General features: G+C 33.7%; 1 protein-coding gene across 2 annotated transcripts in view; it reads left to right on the forward strand.

Annotated features, from left to right (window-relative positions):
• TRHDE (thyrotropin releasing hormone degrading enzyme) overlaps positions 1-23,056 on the forward strand; it is a 450,763-nt gene that overhangs the window by 324,384 nt on the left and 103,323 nt on the right. For both annotated transcript variants that reach the window (XM_004602680.3, XM_055118082.1), the window contains 2 exons: positions 17,601-17,666; positions 18,244-18,431. In XM_004602680.3, the coding sequence (XP_004602737.3) occupies positions 17,601-17,666; positions 18,244-18,431 (254 nt within the window). The remainder of the gene's footprint in view (positions 1-17,600; positions 17,667-18,243; positions 18,432-23,056) is intronic.

The following is a 23,056-nucleotide window of genomic DNA, read 5'->3' on the forward strand; positions in this document are numbered from 1 at the left end:
AATTAATTAATTTTTATCTAGAAGTAATAATGCTTATGAATATAATCAGTAAATTAGTATCTACCTTTTTTACTTTATTTTTGTAATTTAAGTTCCCATCGCTCAGTTCCTGATTTACATACTTATTTTAAGCTCATTTTTAGAGCAAGTCCTTAAGGTGATGATTCCCTTAAAATAATTTTTTACATAGTTTGACCTTTCTCTATTTTTTTTTTACTGCTTTAATTTCCCTAGTTATATTCTTTTCCTCAAAGTTCTGTGAAATAGAAAAGTGAAACTATAATTATGAAATCCTCAGATAATGTTGATTGAATCAGTGGCTATTTAGAAATAATTAGTACATAGTACGATTGCTTTTTTTCTTTCAAAAATTTTCTTTTCAAATATTGTTTTAATGATTTGGGTCTACCAGTACTATTGAACATATTGTTATGAATTAATACTAGAGAATTGAAATTATGAGAAAATATTATTGTTAAACCTGATATAAACTCAAACCTGAAAACCATGCAGAAAGTGAGTCACCTTCCTGCTCATTCAGTGAGGTAATTCAACATCCTCTCAAATATTGTTAAATAAAGAAATATTTCTCTTGATTAGTTTTTAACTGCTCTTTTCCATAATCTAACCTACAACAAGATGTTTGGCTCCAATTATCAGGGTGGAAATTGCTTATGCAAATCAATGTAAGGCAATGAGGTGTGGATAAAAAGCAAAAGGGAAATATCATTATTATTGGTTTGTGCTCATAAAATTCTGAAAGCCTGAAGGTAATGACAGGCACAAAGCCATAGGGATTATTATGGCTTTTATTAGTAGCAACAGCATACTCAATAACCTGTGTTCCAATGAGAAGTTATATGTTAACATGTGTACACAGGATTTTTATGTGATAACTGCAGGCTTACATTTGGGAGTGAATATTTGCTTACTTGCACATAGGCTTATAGATAGATGAAATGTCAAAAAACAAAGAATAGAGAATGCGTGAAAGTTAATTTCTCTTTTGAGGAACTAGTACTTTGTTTTCATGAGATGAAAACTGAAACATTCTTAATGCAAATAACTGACAATTTGTAAATTTTGTTCAGATTTCTCTGTTGCATTGAAATTGTTAGGCTGCTTTAGATAAGATATAGGTAGAAAGGTTAATGCTTAATAATAATTTTTCATAATCACTTAATGTTAAATGATAAAAATGTTATCTTGCTGGTGTTTTGTCACAGTAATTAATCTAATTAGCATGCAAGTTATTAAAATTATCTCTGCACAGTTAATAATAATGAACACTTTATATAGACAAAGCATTAATTTTAAGGAAATATGCAATAAAAATATAATTATGAAATGTAAATATTCCTATTTTTACATAGCCATTCCTATTTCTGAAAGAGAAATGACATCATCACCTTAAAATAATTTGTTTCTCTATGACCACTGATAGAATTCTGATTATTTTATCTGTTAAGTATTAGTGAGCTTATCACTGTGATAGGCTAATATTCAGTAAAAATCCTCATTTTATTTTTTTAACAAATCATCATTAGATACAGTTACAGACCTACAAACTTTCATGCTTACATTTCAGTCATACAATGATTGAGTACCCATTTTTTAAGGACATATTTCTCATTTTGTCCAATCTAGCAAGCATTATTCAGCTCAATGCAAAGCCTTACACATTTATATTTATTTTCTTTTTATTAGTTAAGGTTTTGATATATTATCCTTTTACTAAGAGGCTTGCATTTAAAAACACATTTTTGATAACTAGAGTATTTGTAAATAATTAGAGACATTTGATTGATGAGTAAATATATTTGCATGTTGGTATATGTGTTAATGTACACTATTACTAAATTTATACTCACTAGGACATATCTAACTGGAAACTCACTCTTCGCAGGAACTACATTGTGGTTAGATCACTACTTCAGAAGTATAAGAATCTTGGATAGAGGCATGTTTCTCTAACCATTTTAGTCCTTGCATCTGCAGTTTTCTTTCATTCCCTTTAAAATGAATTTTTCTTCATATTTTGACTTTGGAAAGCTTATACAGTAGCCTACAACTGTATTTGTTAAAGTCACAAGTTATGATGCTGAGAAAAATGCTTCTAAATTGGAAAAATTATTTTGTTCCATAATCGTTTCATTATTCTAATACAGTTTAATAATAATATTCATAGATATATAGTAATATATTAAACTTTATGTTAAAATAGCAATCCTTTTACCTTAAAATTTTCCATCATATATTTTATTTTCTCCTTGTATATATTTCTAAAAGTACATTGATAATGTATTTTTAGTTTATAGTTTAGTTTTTTAAAACTATCAGTTTCTAAACTGATAGTTTTTCTTTTGAATGTTAATAAGCAAAGACAATGGAATTTAAAGTTCCTTTGTAGTTTTTAAAAGTATTGTATATTATCACTGTATCACTATATCACTGTCATCCCATTGCTCATCGATTTGCTCCAGCAGGCACCAATAACGTCTCCACTGTGAGACTCGTTACTGTTTCTGGCATATTGAATACGCCACGAGTAGCTTTCCAGGCTCTGTCTTGCCTGTGAGGTGCTCTCTCAGTAGCTTGCTGGGCTCTCCGAGAGGGGCGGAGGAATCAAACCTGGGTCGGCCGCATGCAAGGCAAATGCCATACATACCCACTGTGCTATTGCTACAACCCATTGTATATAATATATTATAAATATTTAAATTAAATTTTGTAGTAATTTATTAAATTAGCACCCATTGCCATATTATAATGTATATACATATATAACAAATGAGGTTGAAATATTTTCATACATTCTTGTATTATACCCTTACTTTTTTATAACATTAAATTATCGTTTTATCCATTAAAATATGATTCACTCATCCTTATAAATCCATATAAATTATTATAAAATGAACCACATTATTATATATTCCTTATTCTATAATCTAAATGTCAGCATTATTCCTCCAAAATACCCACATATTAAAATTGAAACTTAAAAGATTGCTGATATAGTCTATATTATGTACATTTGGAACCTATTTCCAAACATTTGAATATACTTAAATCTCCATTTCAATGTACACTTTATGTTTATAGTAGAAAGAGCTTGGAATTGGTATGACTTATAAAGAAATTTTATTATGAAGTCTTGGAGTTCGACTCAAGGGTAGAGCATGAGTCTGACATATGTGAAGCTCTTGGCTCAATTCCCGACCAAAACTGCAAAAAATGTATTATTATTTTATTCTATACTCTTTAATTTCCTTTGACAGTCAATATCTAGGATCAGTATATTTGTTCTTTTCAAGTTCATTGCCTATCATTATTTTTCATATTACACTTTTGCAGAAAAAATGCTTAGTGTTAAAGTCATATCTTAATGTTTTGTGTTGATAAATTAACTTCATGCATTTTCCTACATAAGCTCTGTTTAGGTTTAAGTCTACAATGTACATATATAATCCCGTAAATGTATTGTCATATTTTTATTCCATACATGTCAGATACCAATGGTACCAAGTTTTCAGGGTCTGCTGCACACAGATGATATGGCTCCTGTCATAAATGTCTGTCATAAATCATACAATAGGATAAGATTGAAAATAAAATGTAAAATACACATATATATTTTCTAAATGTGGTTAATGCTTGGAAGGAAAATATAGAAGATTCTACAATGTATTGGTACATTATGTAACTTTAGATGGTGTGTTCTGGAAGTTCTTGAGAAGAAGACATGGTGAGGTCTGAAGAATGAGAAAGAGCTAGGAATAGAGTTATAATTCCAGCAAAATGAAATGAAATAGTACATTTGAGGGAAAAATAGAGCCTAGTGTCAATAGTAGAGAAAAGGGTGAGAAAAGAGGTAGAAAAGGAGGGTTGGGTTTACATTTTATTCTGAGTATAGTGAGATACTACTGAACAATTGAAAGTTAGGACATAACTCTATTTGAAAGATTATCTGACCACTTGTAATAATATATTGGAGTGGGAACAAGTGCCATATCAAGAGAGAAAATGAATAATAAAATTAAGATACTTTAACATTCATGGGAGAGATGATGGAGATAATACCAATAGATGTACAGAGACATGGATAGATTAAAAATGTTATTTGAAGGTTGAATTAATTGGTCCAGGGGATAGAATAGATGACAAGTATGGTATGAGAAGTAAGAAGTGAGGTAATTAAGAATGATTCTCAGCATTCTGGTTGGAGGTCTGGCATCAAGCCCAGAAGGACTGTAAGATTGTGAGAAGAGACGGAACTGAACAGCACTAGACTCAGGGAGAGCCAAGGGCGTGGTGTCACTCATACCAAGGAAAGAACTCACTCCACGAATGAGAAAGTGATCAGGGAGGTTAAACGCAAAAGTTTTCCTTTCGGAAGCTAGCAGTTTTTTGGATTCATCGGAATGAGTTAAAGCATAAATGGAACATGTCTGAGGAGAGACAATATATACAGAATAAAATGTAAAGGAATTTGCTAAGATAAGAAATGTGTAAAAACAGGATATGTAATTAGGAGAATTTAGATTAAGGAAGGTATTATATCACCTTTTGGCTATTATTATTATTATTAATTATTATTATTATTATTATTATCTAATTTGGGTTTGGAAGGGTGGCACACTTGGCTATAACCAGGATTTACTCCTGGTTCTATGCATAGGGATCAATCTTAGCTTGCTCTAGGAACCATGTGAGGTGCTGCATATTGGACCTGTCAGGCACATGCAAGGCAAATGTCCTGCCTACTGTACTATCTCTCTAATTCCTATTTAATTTTGTTTTTAAAGATGGGATCCAATTGTACTATTTTTTATTAGTTTGTTTGGGAGCCACACCTGAAGGTATTTGAGCCTTATTCCTTGCTCTGGGAGTTTACGTACTAAGGGATCACTCTTGGAGGACTTGGATGACCATATGTGGTTCCTGGACTCAAACCTGGGTCAGGCATGTGCAAGATAAACACCCTGAACTCTCTCTCAGAACCATTTTGTACTGATTTTAGACTGGAAGAGGTGGCAGGAAAGGAAGACTTTGAGACTGCTGGATTAGTATAGGAAAGTCTTGAATACCCTGAGATCACTACATCCTAATAATAGATGTTATTTCCATAAATTTGGAAATATGATTAAAGAAAAAGCAAGAAAACTTTATTTTGATGAATTCTATTTTTTAATTTATTTCAGACCACATTGGTACCTAAAAATAAGATGATACTTAAGATATATAGGTTTAAAGATTTAGATAAGAGGACTCAGAATTCATGACATAATTGAGAACCTTGTTTGAGTTGGGTAACCATAAATTCATAATAATGCCTCTATTGCATAATTTTTCTATGATTCTCAGCAGTGTGAGTATAGGTTTGGATACCAAAAATACTAGGATTTATCATATATATATATATATATATATATATTTGCCAAGCTAGTAGAAATAAAGAGAAAAACTATAGTAAATGAGACTATTTTTCAGCAATTGATAAAAAAGAACTATGAAAAATAAGCTAGATAATTAGGAAAAAAGCAAGAGGAAGGTCTGATAGATATATGTCATGAATAATGATAAATAATAACAATATATTAGCAAGTATATATGAGTTCCCCATGCTTCTGCATTTATGGGTAGTTTAATCTGTCCTTAGTGACTTCCCCTTATGTCATACCCATTAATATGAGAACTTTCCAGTTCAGACCAGAACATATGGCTAAGTTCTCTTTGTACTCAGCCACACTGATATGCAGCCATATTGGTTTCCCAGAGTGGATTGTTAAGTGCAGAGTAAAGAACTGATGATAGTGAGTGATGATAGTGAGTGATGATATCCTGGTCTCACAGGTACGGCGAAGGTAAGTTTTGCTTTAGTTCAACACAGATGTATTTATTTTGTGCTGAGGATCTTCCTTGGTGCTGTCATTTCAGGAGTTAACTTTCAGTGGTCAAACAGACTCCATAATTTGAAAGACCTTAAAGTCCTTTTATTTTCTCAGGCTTAGAGGGAAATTTTCTAGACTTTAGTCAAATCCACAGAAGTTTTAGTGTCACCTTTGTTTCTTTGTTTCTTGCATCTTTAGAGATGTTAATTATATTTTTCTTCCAAGCACTCCCTTGGGGACAAGAGAGATAAAACAGCAAGTAAGACACTTGCCTTGAATGTTGCCAATTTACGTTTGACCCCTGACACCCAATTTGGTTCCCCAAACCTTGCCAGGAGTGATCCCTGAGGACAGAGCTGTAGTAAACCCAGAGTACTGTCTAGTTGCCCAAATAAACAAAAATAAACAAGCAGACACTTTCTTCCTTTAATTTACTCCATATATTATCCCATTTATGAACCTCTATAGAGAATATTTTGTCTTCTCTTGTTGGTAATGTTGAAGAAACTTAAAACCTGACATTTTTTTCTTTTGAACTTGTTCTTAAAATAACAATTCCTTGAGTTATTTGGCATGCATCTTTCTAAGTACTTTACCTTTTTGAGAAATTTTCTCTTTGGTCGTAGGAGATAAGTACTATGATATCTACTTTTTGTTTTTTTCAGTTGAAAAAATTTGATTCAGAAAAGTAGATATCTAACCTGAGACTGTAAGACTAGTAAAAATCAGCTTGAAATTTCCTGTAGCATTTCTACAGAGACAAAGTGTTACTTCTCCACTAAAGTCCGTGTTTTTCCTCAACTAGTCACTAGCAGCAGGAACTGAACAAGAAAATTCGTGTAAGTGGGAAACTCCATGTACATGGTCAACAATCAGTGGGTGTATTGATTTTTAAGCAGTCGTGTATTTTGTTTTCCAGCCAGAATATAATTTTTCTATTTTGTGGGCTTGTAGAGTTCAGAACCCTTAACTGAGACATAGGAAAAAGCAATTGACAAACTTCAGTTTTACCAGTAGATTCATTTTCTGTCTCAGTAAATTTTCAGGCTAACAGCAGAAGTGAGAGGTGGGATTATTTTAGTACAGAACTCCCCCTTAGACCCACATTGTTCGTGCTATTTTGCTGACAGGTGTAGAACCAAGTCAAGTTTTTCTAGAATGGAGCAGAAATTCAACAATGGTAATATTGCAACTCTAGCAATACTATGGTTGTGATCTGTAATTATTAAGAAGAAATAACCTCTTTCCCTCTATTTAATTTCATTGCTGAGAAACAATACCTGGCATGCACTATACTCCTGAGCCACATTACTGGGCCCAATGTCTCTTATTGAATAGAAAACTGATGTAAAAATGAAGTTGGTGGGCCACACATAGGTGGCTTGTGTGAGGTGGTGAGGAGAGAGACATTACTTTCTTCAGATCCATATCTGGCACCCCAAAACTGGCCAGGAAGGCTAGAACTGAAAACGTCTTCGATGAGCCCCTTCGTGGCATGAATCAGAGCCCTGCCAACCCTGCTGGGTGGCCATCAAGCCACACCTGATGCACACTTGACCTCTGGGCACCAGAGTTAATCCCCATCACCCTGTTTCTTGGGGAGCTGTGGACTCAGGCTGGAGTAAGGAATTTCTCTTTGCAGGAAAGAAAAGCCAGTCCGAGGCCTTACTCAGATGTTACAGATCTTTGTCCTTCTCACAGGAAAGAATTTCAGGAGGAGATGAGCTATGAAGTAAAAATAGATTTTATTTGGAGGTTATGAAAAAGGGAAAAGAGAAGAGAAAGGGAGGGAGAGTACCCAAGAGAAAACTCCGGCTTCTCCAGAGGTGGAGAGAGCCCCAGTATACATCTCTAGAGGGGAGATGTGGGCAACATGTGTGTGCTGGCACCACGTGTGCTTGGCCAAACGGGCACAAGCAGCACGTGAGCTTGGGCAGCATACACTGTGCTTCCTTTGTTCAAGGAGGCTTTTATTGGGCTTTTCCCAAGCTTCCCACATGAGGCTCCTAGGGTAAGAATCCTTTGCTAGGGATGTTGCCAAGGGGTTGGGTTGGGAGTGGTTGAAAAGAAAAAAAAAATAAAACTTTTTCTTAGTATTTCTTCCTGCCAGGGATTCTCTTGGAGGGGGATCCAGACTTCTCCTGGTCTTTTAGAGCCAAATAAAGTCTTGTCAGGCTCCTGAGCTCCTAACGTAGATTATTTGTACCATCAGAGCTACTGGTTTTATTACTTCCCAAGAATTCCATTGTCATGGGGGCCCTTTCCTGTATACCTGTCTACAGCAAAAATAAGACAATAACCTATTGTTAATAATAAAAAAAGAGAGAAAACTTTTATGAAACTTGTAGGTATTTTGATTTAATTTTCTCCTCTGGTTAGCAACCTCTTAAGAATACTGATTTTACAAAAATCTACACTCCTTAAGTGAAGTAATGAATTTTTTTCTAAAACATGTAAGATGCTTTTATATCTTAGAGAAACTTCTTAATAGTCTGATGTCTAAGCAAGCAGTTCACAAAAGTAAATAGAGGGAAAACACATATTTAAAACTAGTAATTTCAGTGAAAAAGTAATACAACTTCTCAATTATTATTGATTTAAAATAGCTCTTGTTCCTGATGTTGACCACTTTTTAAAAATTTTTGTACCCAGAAATTTCTCTCACAAAGTTTTATGATAATTCATATTTTATTGAGTTTCCTTCTTTGAAACATACTATAACAGTGAAGGAAGTTCTAATAATTATATACTTTTATTTCTGATTCTTTTGAAATAGAATTAAAATGTAAATAATACTTCTATTTGTTATCTACAGCCTTTACAATGTTTTGTTATTTATTTTTACTGAATAGCATAACCATCAGCCAATCTAGGTCTTAAATAATACATTCTGTTAATGTATGGCCCACCTTCCTTGTGGCCATCTATCCATATTTCAATCTCCTTCTGTCTCTCAAGGGTAAGTAATATACAAAATCTCTTTGATATGCATGGGTCAGCGTTCAGATGGGTATTCTCCAATTCTACTCTGTCATTTTGGTAATCTTTTTAATTTGCTGTTGGCCACCTTAGTCTAATCTTTCACACACTTAGAAATATTTAGACTTCGAGTTTATAGTACCCAATTTATTGGGCCAGATAGGTAGTACAGTGGCTAGGCCACTTGACTTGCATGTGACTGCAAGTTCAGTCCTCAGCAACATATAATTTCCACTGAGCACCCCCAGAAGTGATCCCTGAGTGCAGAGCCAATAATAGCACTACTGGGTTGACCCAAATATACAATCAAACTAAACTCACAACAAAAAATTCTTGATCTAAAATATTTGTTTAAGAGCGAAGTTTTACATAGTTTCACTTCTGGTTGCTTTTGTCTCTCCAAAGCATTATTTTCCGTGGAACTTTCATACTTTTTCTTCAACCCTATTTTCGTAAAGTACATTTATATTAATTTTCTTTCAGACTTCATTTGGCTATTAAATTTTTGATGTAACGACATCACTTGTCTTTGGATTACCTTTTATATTTCTTTGTCTTTACTTCTTTTTAGATGCTGTGACTTATTGTTTGCAATAGGTTTATAGGCTTACAGAGTTCTCTCATTGCCTCTCCACCACCCTTGTCCACATCCCTCCAACACTGACCCCAGGTTCTCTTCCACCATCTCCTGTCCTGATTTTTTATGAAAAAAAAAAATATATATATGTATATATATATACACGTGTATGTATATATAAATATACAGACATAGCTTCCTTTGAAAGAAATTTAGAGAAATCTTCAGTCACTGTCAGTCACTGTAATCATGTTGCTCATCGATTTGTTTGAGTGGGCATATCGAATATGCCACGGGTAGCTTGCCAGGCTCTGCCATGCGGGCACAATACTCTCAGTAGCTTGCTGGGCTCTCCGAGAGGGGTGGAGGAATCAAACACGGGTCTGCCTCGTCAAAGGAGAATGCCCCACCACTGTGCTATGGCTCCAACCCGGAGAGAAAGAGAGATATAGCTATTCAGGAAAGAATATGACTCTCCAGAAGGGGGAAAAGGCAGAGAATGGCTTTTGGGAGAAGATTTGGGAGAAAATTATATTGACTCTCTCCAGATTGTCTTAGCCTAGAGTTCTCAGCACTTAAAAGTTAATCTGGGTATTAGAGGATAAAAGCCCTTCAGACTCTTAGGTGACCTTTAGACTCCTAAATGGTCCACTCTTCTCTACTTGGGGCCTCTCCAAAGAGCTCAGGATTTGCATCTCAAAGGGATGTGTTGCTCATGCTTCTGGGCTACTTAAGGCTCTTGGTGAATTTCACCTTGAGTTTTATTATTATCTTTTAAAATCTCATTACCAGTCTATCCAGGAGAACTGGTCTACAGTTGGAAGATTGCCACAAGTGGGCAGGAGTTGTGGGAAGCACAGTTAGGATAGAAAAAGGACCGCTATGATAATGATAGTTGGAAACAATCTCTCTGGATAAGAACTGAGTGCTGAAAGTGGGTAAAGGGAAACACATGATACCTTTCAGTACCTATATTGCGAACTATAATGCCTGAAAGGAAAGAGGGAAAGAAAAAATAGTCCCTGCTATTGAGACAGGTTGGGGTGCAGTTGAGGTGAGGGGAGTGGCAGTAGGGAAACTAACTTTGTAACTATGTATCTCAGTCTTTCAATGTTAAAAAGTATAAAAAACAAAGGAAAAACCCACCCCTCATTACCAAAGTGACCCTAATGATCTGCGTGCAGCATTTCCAGGTAGAGAATAACCCCCTTAAAACCAAATACATTTTTTTTCTAAAGTTTAATTCTTGCAGTTTGGGTCCTGTGTTTATAGTAGCTTGGATCTAGTGGTTTATATATATGTGTATGTATGTATATATATTTGTGTATATATATGTATAGATAGATGTATATGTATATATATATACATATATATATATATATATAGAGAGAGAGAGAGAGAGAGAGAGAGAGATTTCACTCTTACTAAACCTTGGAGGAGCCCAAAATCCCAAACCTTGTCTTTGTCTTATTTCAAAACGCCATTTCTTGTTTCCTGCCTCTATTTATTTTCTTCCTTGGCATTTATGTTTCTGTAATTTAGAGCTAGTTTTAGAGTTATTTTACCCACCTTTGCTGAAAAAAACATTCCCTAGATATGTTGTTATGTATGCCACAGATTAGGGAGAACATTAGGGATTCAAACAGGGATTGTCTTTGGCCTTCTGACTTACTTCACTTAAAATCAAATGCTTCAGTTCCACTCAAATTGCAGCAGACTGCATGATATCATCATTCCTTGTGGCTGAGAAGTATTCCATCATGTATCTATAACACAGCTGCATTACTTACTCTTTTGTAGTTGGGCGTCTAGGCTGTTTCCATCAGATAGCTATTGTGCTCAATGCTGCAAAGAACATAGGTGCTCATATGTCTTTTCAAATGAATGGTTTTGCATCTTGTGGGTAGATAACAAGCAAAGTGAGCACATGTCATATAGTAGCTCTATTCTTTGTTCTAGAAAATTTTTCTATAAGGATTTGAATGTCACACATAATATAATCCACACACATACACACACACACACCAGTTTCCTCATATCTGCTGTTCACCATAGGATGAAAGCCTAGAGACTTAAAAAATCAAGCTGGGTGAGGTTTGCTTGTAGTGTTTTTATGTTGTGAGATCATCTCTCTTTTTCTATAATTTAACAAGGAATTTTACATATGCCTTCCCCCCCCTATGTTTTTCATTAGTGTTATCAGTCTGGGTTGATCTATAAACAGAAATAAACTGAGCTGAATGCAATGTATTGGAAGTATATGGAGTAATCGTTGAAGTTACCAGGAAGGCTGGAGATCCAGGTTTACAAAAGCAATAGAAACAAAGGGAGGCTCAAAAATCAAGAGCTGGACAAGGTTATGCCACAGACTTAGCGCTTTAAACCACAGAGTTGGCTTGGTTGCAGTCATTAGCATAGACATCACTGATCCTTAAGCTTTATCATCACAAGAAATAATCTTTTTACTATTCTTTTGTATTGATTTTGTAGGATTCACTGTCATGGGGTGAAATGTACACTTTGTCTGAGGGCAAAGCACATGTCCATCATTTAGCTTCCAGGGGTAGAAGAAAGGGAATATTTAGTTCATAATCCTTTTATATAACAGTGAAAAGCAGAACCCTGGCTTGCCTCAGATATTTCATGATAAATTATTGTCCCATATAGAAGTTTTAAATGCTCGATATAAAAGATGATAAATCCCCAGCACAACTGTTTAGGTATAATTATTCTTAATAGGAAGTAACAATATTTTAAATCCCTACTCCAAACTTCTTGTCACATTAAAAAAAAAAATCAATGCCTGAATTTACCTGACATTTTCTAGATACATCTTAAAAATTACAAGTATTCCTGCTTACCAACATCAGGAAGCCCAGAATCATATCTTTTGTAACATTAGAGAAAACACTGTGAATAGTCTAGCTAGAGAACATGATGCAGTTATGACAAATGAGAAACATGGGGGGAGTTTGAAATGAGGTTTTACTGATTCTTAAATCATAGTGCTCAGGAAAAAACTCTCATTGTCTGTGCTCTGTCATGCCTGAATATAATTCTGCAGCCATCTCACCCCCCGCCCCCGCAAAATGAGGAAAAGGCCAAGTCATAGGTAAAAAAAAATGAGGACAAAAGAAATCCTGAGGAAAAGGTCTATGCCTCTGTATTATTTTTTATAATGGAAATAATGACTTTGTCACTGGAAAAGTCATTCTAAGTTTAAAATTTTTTGTTATTGGCAGCTAAACACATCTAAACCACTCCATAAATCCTTGGTTTTATTAAACTTCCCCCATGCCCTGAGGATAAATCTATTTCTACAAGCTAATTCCCCTGTCCTTGTTCTGATAGCTGAAAGACTCATTAATAGAAAAGCAAGTATTCCATAATTATTTCCGTGTAAATCTTAAAAGATAATAACACTTTACTTCCTCAGGAAAACTTTTTACTTTTCCTTTTGTCTTTATTAGTCCCATTGGCTTATATTCATGAAACATTATGATCTACATCCCTTGTTAGCAAAGGAAGTAAAACAAAAGTAGTCTTATATCTAATTGTTCAGCATTCTTTGATGGCAGATGTGATTACATATATCAAATCATTTTATATCTGACAAATATGTACTGAAATAATAAATGATGCCACTATATTGGTGTTGAAATATGACATTTGGGGAAATTTGATGACAATCAGAAGTGTTTCTCTACAAAATATTTTTTAAGTAACTCCTGTGAAGGCCTATTGCCTACAGAAAATCAGAAATCATACAGGTATGCAAGCATACCTGTATACCAGGCTAGGCACTTGGGATGTTGGTTAAACAGTTGTGAAACGGGAGTAGCAGGGTCCCTACTCTCAAGGAGCTGACAGACTCTGTGGGCAGTCAAAAGTAATAAACAAGCAATTACAACACAGTGTGATAAATGCTGTTATATGGTGCAGTGGGTAAGACTACAAGAGGGATAATTTATCTCAGAATTAGGAAGTGGGTGGTAATGGGAAAGAAAGGATTTCCATAGGAAATACATCAAACTTGAATCCTGGAGATTGGATTGAATATAAATAGCAAAGGGGAAGGAAAAAGAACTGCATGTGCAAAGAATTAGCAAAGTAAGAAAATATGCATCGTGTCTTTGGAACTTGGCTGAGTTGATGCAGGGAACAACAAGATAGCAAATGGAATTAGACAAGTGTAGTGCCAGGAATTTTTAAGTTATAGTAAGGTGCTCATTATATTCTGCATTTGGGTTACTGTGCATATTTGATAGAAAATATTCTGGCTTTGTCACAGAGATTAGATTTGGGGAAAATAGAGCAAAAAAGTGACAGAGGTCAGAGACTACAGAGTGATTGCTAAAATGGTAAAAGGAAGATGCAGCTTTGCTAATATTTAGAACATGGATCATGTTACCTAACTATGATAGAAAGGAAAAAACAAATGTCAAAGGTGACTTCTTTATTGAAGTGGGTAGAATGGTCATCTCTGAAGAAAATGACCAAAAGGAAGATAGTAAAGAAGAGAAAGTGAGTTCAGCTGAGTGTTACTCCTAACTATCCATAAATTATCTCATGAATATGGAATAGGGTCAATAGTTGTATAAAAACATACAGCTATGTTTGGTTTGGACATAGCTGGACTGAGTTGTAGCATTGTATTCTGTCTAATTCAGTAAATTGTGATATTATCTACCCCATAATATTGTCATGTGATTGAATGAGTAAAACTATAAGGTGATACAAGGTGCTACAAAGAAGGCAAATCACTTTTTCATGTGTTGCTTTCATATTGTTAATGATGCTTAGTCCATCTTTTAACTCAGTTTTTGAAATAGAGGAGAGCAGCTAACACTGACCGAATGCTATTTGCTACATACTCTCCTAGCTATTGAATCATTTATTACATATAAAATAGGTACTAATATGTTTCCATTTTGTAAATCTAAAGACAGGCACAAAAAGGTTAAGCAGGTTGTCAAAGATCACACATCCAGGTTATTTGTTACATAAATTTTATGAAAAGGACGTATTCTGTACTTATCAGACTGCACTTTTGCTTAATGCACTATTGAATTTTAATTAATGTATTTCATTGACTATATTCTTTTTAAAATAAGAACATTTCTATAAAATATTTTCCATTATTTATTTTTAATTAAATCACAATGATATACACATTTACAAAGTTGTTCATGATTGGATTTCAGACATATAATGTTCCAACACCCATCCCTTCACCAGTGTACTTTTCCCACCACCAGTGGTCTCAGTTTTCCTCTCCACCCTCCTCACCTCCCCACCCCATCCCACTGCCTGCCATTATGGAGGCACTTTCCTTCCAACCATTGACCTGTCCTCCTGGCCCCTGTTTACTCTCACTTTGGATATTAGTCTCATACTATATGTATATATAAATTATAATAATTATAATTTTATTATATCCCACAAATGAATGCAGTCATTGACTATATTCTTTTTTTTTTTTTTTTTTTTTTTTGCTTTTTGGGTCACACCTGGCGATGCACAGGGGTTACTCCTGGCTTTGCACTCAGGAATTACCCCTGGCCGTGCTCAGGGGACCATATGGGATGCTGGGATTTGAACCCGGGTCGGCCGCGTGCAAGGCAAACGCCCTACCCGCTGTGCTATCTCTCCAGCCCCTTTTGACTATATTCTTGAAAAGGGTTTCTAACCTTCAATCCTGTTTTATTCTTTTCCATAACTCTATTACTTCTGAAATACTAATTTGGAAAACCAAAATTTTTTTTTTAATAGCAAATAAGAAAACATTCTCTTTTATCTCAAAATGTCAGATCTATTGTGATTGACTATTACATATAAAATATGAATATACATTTCCATGTTAGGTTTATTACTTTCATATTAATTGACAATAAATTTGAAAGCAGCTTGAAATTTTCTTATTTAATCACATATTACACGTTTTAATTCATCTTAAATTTATCTTTTTTTAAGATTTCTACAGCTTGAGTCATAGATATCTCCCTCAATAAATCACAACTCAGTATTTGTAGTATTTTTTTAAAAAAGCTTTTATTTTATCACTGTTTCTCCAGCGCTATAAAGCTACCTCCACATGTTAAGTACATCATACATGTTAAGGGGTACATGAATAAATGATTATCAGAAATTTACAATTACCATTATTGAATTTCTTTGTATTTCTGCAAATAAAAGAAAAAAATCTTAGTTTAAAATATGGTGATTTTGTGAAAGAGGAAGATAGGAAAAGTTTGGAGATTTGGGAGAAAGAAAAAATTGATATGCAGAATTCCAATAAATAATATCTGAAAATTTGAACAACATGGAGGGCAAGACTCCATTCTCTCTGCCCTACTCAAGCAGTCAGGTTAGAGTCAAATATTAAGTTTGGATAAGTAAATATACTTGTAGTATATTTACTGTGAATCAAGGAGGTAGCAGTCCTTGAATGTATGATCTATTTGGGGTCAAGGTCAAATCTTATCATGGAATAATTAAAATTTTATGCTATATCAATCAAAGGAAATTATAGTTCTCTATTAGACCTATCAAAGTGTGTACATCTTTTCTCTTTCATTTGAATCATCCTGACAGCATTCTATAAACAAACCAGTAACAAAAGTTTTACTTCTAATACTTAATGGCATCATTCAAATAAAATAATTTATTAATTTAAAAACAAAACAGTCATTTTAACAGTTCAATCTGAAATACTTTATTAAAATCTCATCTCTGGAACCAAACTGAAAATATCTCACATGCTACTTCAAAGACAAAATTTGCATTTGTGGTGGATATTTAGAGTTGTATGCTTTCAATTAGGTTATTCATTAAACCTGATGATGATGATAAATCTGTGGCTGCAAACTTAGTGTGGGACATTGTGTCTCTAAGAGTCTGATTATGTAGGAGTTGCCATTTGCTGTGCTGTGAATTGCCAACAAAGCTTAGGCTTTCACAGGTGCTACAATCTCTGTTTCAGAAATGCGCTTCCCCAACTTTAATTATCTCCAAAGTATTCCATTCTACATAAAGTCCTGAAAAGAATAAGCATTTTTTTTTCGGTTTCAGTACTATGATGTAAATCGGAATTATGTGTACTACAAGGTATAAATGCTGTGGAATTTTAAACAAAGGAGGGAACTGTCTTTTCTATATGCACACATTTTTTTGAGTTTTTTTTTTTTTTTTTTTTTTTTGCTTCTTGGGTCATAACCGGCAATGCACAGCGGTCACTCCTGGCTTTGCACATAGGAGTTACTCCTGGTGGTGCTCAGGGGATCACATGGGATGCTGGGAATTGAACCCAGGTCGGCTGCATGCAAGGCAAATGCCCTACACTCTGTACTATGGCTCTAGCACCTACATACACAATTTTTATATACGCAATTTTCTATTCATTTTTCCCACTTTAGATTTAAAAAAATTATCAACAAATCATAATTAAAGTATACATTTGCAGAGAGAGAATACAGGATTTTCAGTAGCCTAAAACTCATGTGAGTTTGACTTGTGATGATTCAAAATGGGAATGGGGAAATCTTAAGCCTGAAAATAAGAAATAAGCTTAAGACTGAATTAAAATTAAATATAAATGTGTTCCGAGCTCATGGAAATAAGTATCACTTTTGAGTTAGACAGCCTATTTTTTGCAGAGACTAGGAAATTAGACAGGTTGTAGAGAGTCATCACTCTTATTTTTTTTTTCCTGCAAAGAACTCTTTCTCCACATCAGCATTTCAGTTTCCCACCCCCCCAATAATATTTTATAGGAAATTTCAGCACAGAAGCCTGATAGGAAAGTTTCTCCTAAATATTTCACAACTAAGGTAGTTTCTTCAAAATTGGCTAAGATTGTTTTATTATATTAGAGGAAGATCTTTGACCTGGAAATCATAAAAATGTGATTATGGCTATGAAAATCATTTTTGAGAGATTAGTATTGTTAGATTACTTAATTAAGAATTGTGCTATAGTTAAATCTCTTTGGAATATTCTAAAATGAGATTCTTCATCTTTTTGCATGCCTTTCTCTTTGAATTAATGCAATTCCAACAAATGGAAAATGGTTAATTGAATTGAGAAATAAATGTGTTTACTGGTAATTGCTTAGCCTTTGAATTGTAATTACAATTTTATATTCTTTGTAGGATTATTTAACTATTCATAAGTATGGCAATGCAGCTAGAAATGATCTCTGGAATACGCTATCAGAGGTAAAGTATTGAAAACTCAAATGTCAATTATTTTCATAATTATTTGAATTGTGTTTATAAAGTGTTCCATAACCTTTATTTGTAGTTTATTACTTTCTAATGCTATCCTTTTCTTTATATTTTTTGGTATCTTGAATATAATAGGGTATAAAATTATTTAAGCCATAGTTAAAGGTAATACGCATCTTATCTACTTGTGAACATGACAATACTTTTGAAATGCACTTTTAATATGATACCAGACATTCTTGCTAAAGACAGAAATATTTACATCTTGAGTTGTTTCAGCCTGACATACTGGAAAGACTTAATGATGATGCAAGTACTTACTTTAACAATATAATGTATTTTATCTCCCATTAGATACAACCTTAAGAAAGCTTTATTTCCATATATATTCATGAAGGCTAACTTACGAAAGGGAGATTAATTCTACTAACACATTATATTAGCTTCAATGATTTTAAATGTTTTCACATTTAGGTAAATCATAGAGGTAAAAATGAAAATGGTTTACTGCTAATTATGTTTATAATTCATGCTTACAAAACTAATCTATGCAATTTTGGTTATAAAGGCTTTAAAAAGGAATGGAAAATATGTAAATATACAAGAAGTAATGGATCAGTGGACACTACAGATGGGTTATCCAGTTATCACCATTTTGGCAAATACAACAGCAGAAAGTAGAATAATAATTACACAACAGCATTTTATTTATGACATTAGTGCTAAAACTAAAGCACTTACACTTCAAAATAACAGGTAAGCACTCATTTTTAAGATTAAAAATGTGTTATTCTTATTTAATTTTGTATTTGTAATATTTTGAGATGTATCAATCACACAGTTCCGACATGTCTTAATCAATGGTTTTCATTTCCTTTGTTTCATTTTGATTACTTGTTCATTCCCATTTCCAGAGAGTTTAAGCATCAAGGTGATAGCACACCAGTTATTTTGTTTAGAAGGATAGAACTTAAATTAACATGTGATCTTTTGAAACATTTTATTGGATTACTGTGAATTACAGTTGCAAAGTTAATCATGATTGATCTTCAGGAACACAATGTTTCAACAACAGTTTCTTTCCCTCCACCCTTGCCCCGGTTTTGTGACTTTTTTTATCTTATCAAAGTGAAATACATTTGAGAAAATTAAAATACATTGAAGCAAATTAAATGTAATCAATTAAATATATAATTCAAAAGTAATAAAAATTAAACTTTTAATTATAATACAGTTAAAATTGATCACATTGAAAATAAAATAAAATTATTTTTAATATTAGAAGAGAGACTGATAATCCAGAAAGACAAACAAAAGGAATGCCATCTCATACATTTTTCAGTGGTCTAAGAGTCAATGATAGTATCAAAATATCTTTACGTTGCCTTTTTTGAAAAGACTAAACAGATAATCCATATAGATTTGTTATTTTTTACTTTAACTTTTTTATTGAAACTTCTTTTATTATTGCTGTTTGCTTGTTTTGGGCCCACACCTGCACTGCTAGGGCTTACTCCCTGGCTCTGGGCTCATGGTTCATCCCTGGCAAGCTCAGAAGACCATATTGGATTCCAGGGATAGAATCTGAGTTGGGTGTATGAAAGCAAGCATCCTGCCTGTTATACTATCAGTCCAGCCCTCTTATGAAACGCTTAATTACTGAAAATTCCACTTTTCTTTTTTATTCACGCCTTCTTACTTTGTGTGTACTATTAAGGACTAGGCTAAGGAAAGATAGTAATACCTAAATCAGTCATTTCGTCCTTGCTGGCATGCTATCTATCTATCTATCTATCTATCTATCTATCTATCTATCTATCTATCTATCTATCATCTATCTATCTATCTATCTATCTATCTATCATCTATCTATCTATATGTAGCACTGTCATCCTGTTGTTCATCAGTTTGTTCGAGCGGGTACCAGTGGCATCTCTATTGTGAGACTTGTCACTGTTTTTGGGATATCAAATACGCCCCAGGTAGTTTGCCAAGCTCCGCCATGTGCATGGGATACTCTTGGTAGCTTGCCAGGCTCTCTGAGAGGGGAGGAAGAATCAAACCCAGTCTGCCACATGCAAGGCACTACCTGCTGTGCTAATATATATAAAATCACCAAATATATGATATCTGATATATTTCTATATATCTATATATCACAAGTTTCCCTGACCGATCCAATTTTTTTGACTAGCGGCAGCAGCATACTCCCCACTCCATCAGGGCTTGACTCAGTAATGCTTTCTTCACCTAGCCTGTATTCCCCCAGCTGCCCACTGCAGCTTCTGATGGTTCAGTCTGGTACCAGGCATCCCCTCTGGCCTTGCTAGGAAGTACATAAAAAAACACTTGACTGGAAAAGTTGCAGTGATTCAAGCTATGCTTTGGAGAATGATCAGTCTGACACAGCATCACTGATGCAGAAAAACATAAAGGACAGGCAGATGACAGAACACATTTTGAACAAAAATACTGTCAGCCTATAACATGTATCCAAAGTATTGGCCTTGACTCTTTAAAGAATAATCTGACTCTTGTAAGGCAGAAATTCTCCCAGCTGTATAAATACATGTAGCATCTATGGAACTTTACTTTTGTTGAGTTAGAAAATCATTCAAGTCATGTTGAACTCTGAAACTTGGCATATAAAATATTAAAGTAACATAATGTGCATTGTCTCACTACTCTTAAACATTTTCAATTCTGAAACAATAGAGCTTGCAGCTGGGAATTTATTTGACTTAGCATTTTATTTAATACACAATAGCATTATGGTCAAAGCTTCAATAGCAATTTTATTGGCCTTTTGCATACTGCCTCCCTAGAACATTATTATATGATGTAAACCACTAAAGTTAGTGCCCATTTATTCCAGAAATACCATCAATTGTAGATATATTCTGGTCTAGTCCATGTTTTGTTTTGACTTTAGTAGAGGAAACTAGGATATTGCTATAGTAGGTAAGTATTTTAATGAGTATAATAATCATAATTTTCATATGAATTAGCCACGTTATAGCATGTAAAGATAATTATGCAAATAATTATATGAAGTTATATGAAAAGGAAGTAAAACATTTGTCAAAATTTTATTTGGAAATTTTGCAATTCTTTTAATAAGTATTTTTTCTTTAGTAAGACAGTGAATTTACTTGGCAACATTATTCTTGTGTTGTCAATGACTACTTCTCAAGAGTACATGATGTAGGGAAATGTATTTATCTGAGTTATATTTTTCTTCTTCTTTTTGATAATATGATGGTAACTTCCATAAAGATTTTTAAAAGTAATGCTTACATTAACACTCTACTAATATTTGTCCATTAAAAAATTCACTTTGAGAATATGGCTATAGAACTTAGTTTGCTAAGTGAGGTACAAGAAAACCAGGGACTTAGTAGCATAGAGGCACTGATACACTGGTAGTGGGTATCAAATAGTACTATTGTATTTCTGGAACATTAATGTTCATAGCATCATACATTATGGTGCCTCTGTTAAAAAATATATCTTACTCAAACTAACATATGCATCTATTCCTTATTAACTTTAATCCAATCACTATAAAATGCTATTTTGCTAAAAGAATATGGGCTAATAAGAAGAAAGATCTCAGGGGCTGGTCAAGAAAATACATTTGATGCCATTTGAAGTGCAATAGTCTTCCTGTTTAATAGGAAATTACTAAAATTTAGTCAGATATAAAATATTAGGACATAATATATTTTTTAAAAGTTCTTTTTAAAACTTTATTTATTTATTTATTTATTTATTTGCTTTTTTGGTCACACCCGGCGATGCTTAAGGGTTGGTTACTCCTGGCTCTGCACTCAGGGATTACTCCTGGTGGTGCTTGGGGGGCCATATGGGATGCTGGGAATTGAACCGGGGTTAGCCACGTGCAAGGCAAACACCCTACCTGCTGTGCTATAACTCCAGTCCCCAAACCTCTTTTTAAAAAAAATTCTATTTTAAAAATTTTGGGCTTTGGGCTCAAATTAAAATTATGGGGCAATTAAAGTTATCCATCATATAATAAATTATAATTATATGTGTTTTATATATATATTATAATGATACTGTCATGAACCCAGTAGTGTTCAAAGTTTTTTTCTAATCCCATAGAGGTGCTCTGTAGCAGCAAGCATATGTAGTCTAGGGATGAATCTAGGATTCCTGCATGCTGATGCCCTTTACCATATACAATCTCTCCAGCACCTCAGTATCTTTTGTAAGCTTAACCCATCAAACTTTATATTTCTTTAAAGTATGTCCATACACAGATTTTTCTCAGTAAATATTTTGTATGTTTCATATTTTTCAGGTTATAATCATTAAACAACAGAATGTGTTTCTTTAATTTTAATATAAAATTTATATAAAGGTCAAATGTAACTTACTTGGAAAGTTATGAAAATCATAATTCAAAGAATTACAATTCAGAAAAGAAGACAACTTTCAGATATACTTGGTCATTTGCAATATTTTCTTTTTGTAACAATATATAGAATTTAATGATGTTTATAACTATGCATATATACAAATTACCATAAAATAGAGTATAACCCTTTCTAGGAGAAATTAAAATATCTATTTTTAAAATCTTATGAAATATTCCAATGTTTTTTTCCCCGAAATATCTTATATAAACAATATATAGTTGTTGATATAGATCTTTATATACTAATAGACTTTTGAGAAAGTTAAAATAATGAAAATTCAAATTTTAATCATAATTTGAATTTTAATAAGTTTAAATAATTTTTTTCTATTGAAAGAAATATTTTGTTAATATTGGGGTAAATAAAATTTTAAAAATGTTTTATGTTTCTGCTACAAAAAATCTACCTTTTTTTTAAAGATTTCTAATTATCAATTTTTTTAGTTTTTTGCCTTTAACCAGTTGATGCTTCACTTTATTTTTTATTGATACATGACTTTGGCTAGAGTGGTAGCACAGTGGGTAGGTTGTTTGCCTTGCACGTGAATGACCTGAATTCGATTTCTCTGCCCCTCTTGGAGAGCCCAGCAAGCTACCGAGAGTATCTCGCCCCCACAGGCAGAGCCTGGCAAGTTACCCATGGTGTATTTGATGTGCCGAGAATAGTAACAAGTCTCACAATGGTGACGTTACTGGTGCCCACCCGAGCAAATCAATGAGCAACAGGATGACAGTGACAGTGGCATGACTTTAGTAATGATACATTACTATGAATTGATCCAATACAGCATAGAAGACATTTACCATGAAAGTCAAGTTTAGGTGTGGGGCCTCACCGCAGCTGCACGAGCGTGATTCTAGAGGCCAACTAAACTACTTTTGATACTGGCAGCTCCTTGCAGACTGTCTCCAGACTGAGAACTAAGCCGTGGCCCCATGC

Source organism: Sorex araneus, chromosome 10 (genome assembly GCF_027595985.1).
Source record: "Sorex araneus isolate mSorAra2 chromosome 10, mSorAra2.pri, whole genome shotgun sequence".
Classification (NCBI taxonomy): Eukaryota; Metazoa; Chordata; class Mammalia; order Eulipotyphla; family Soricidae; genus Sorex; species Sorex araneus.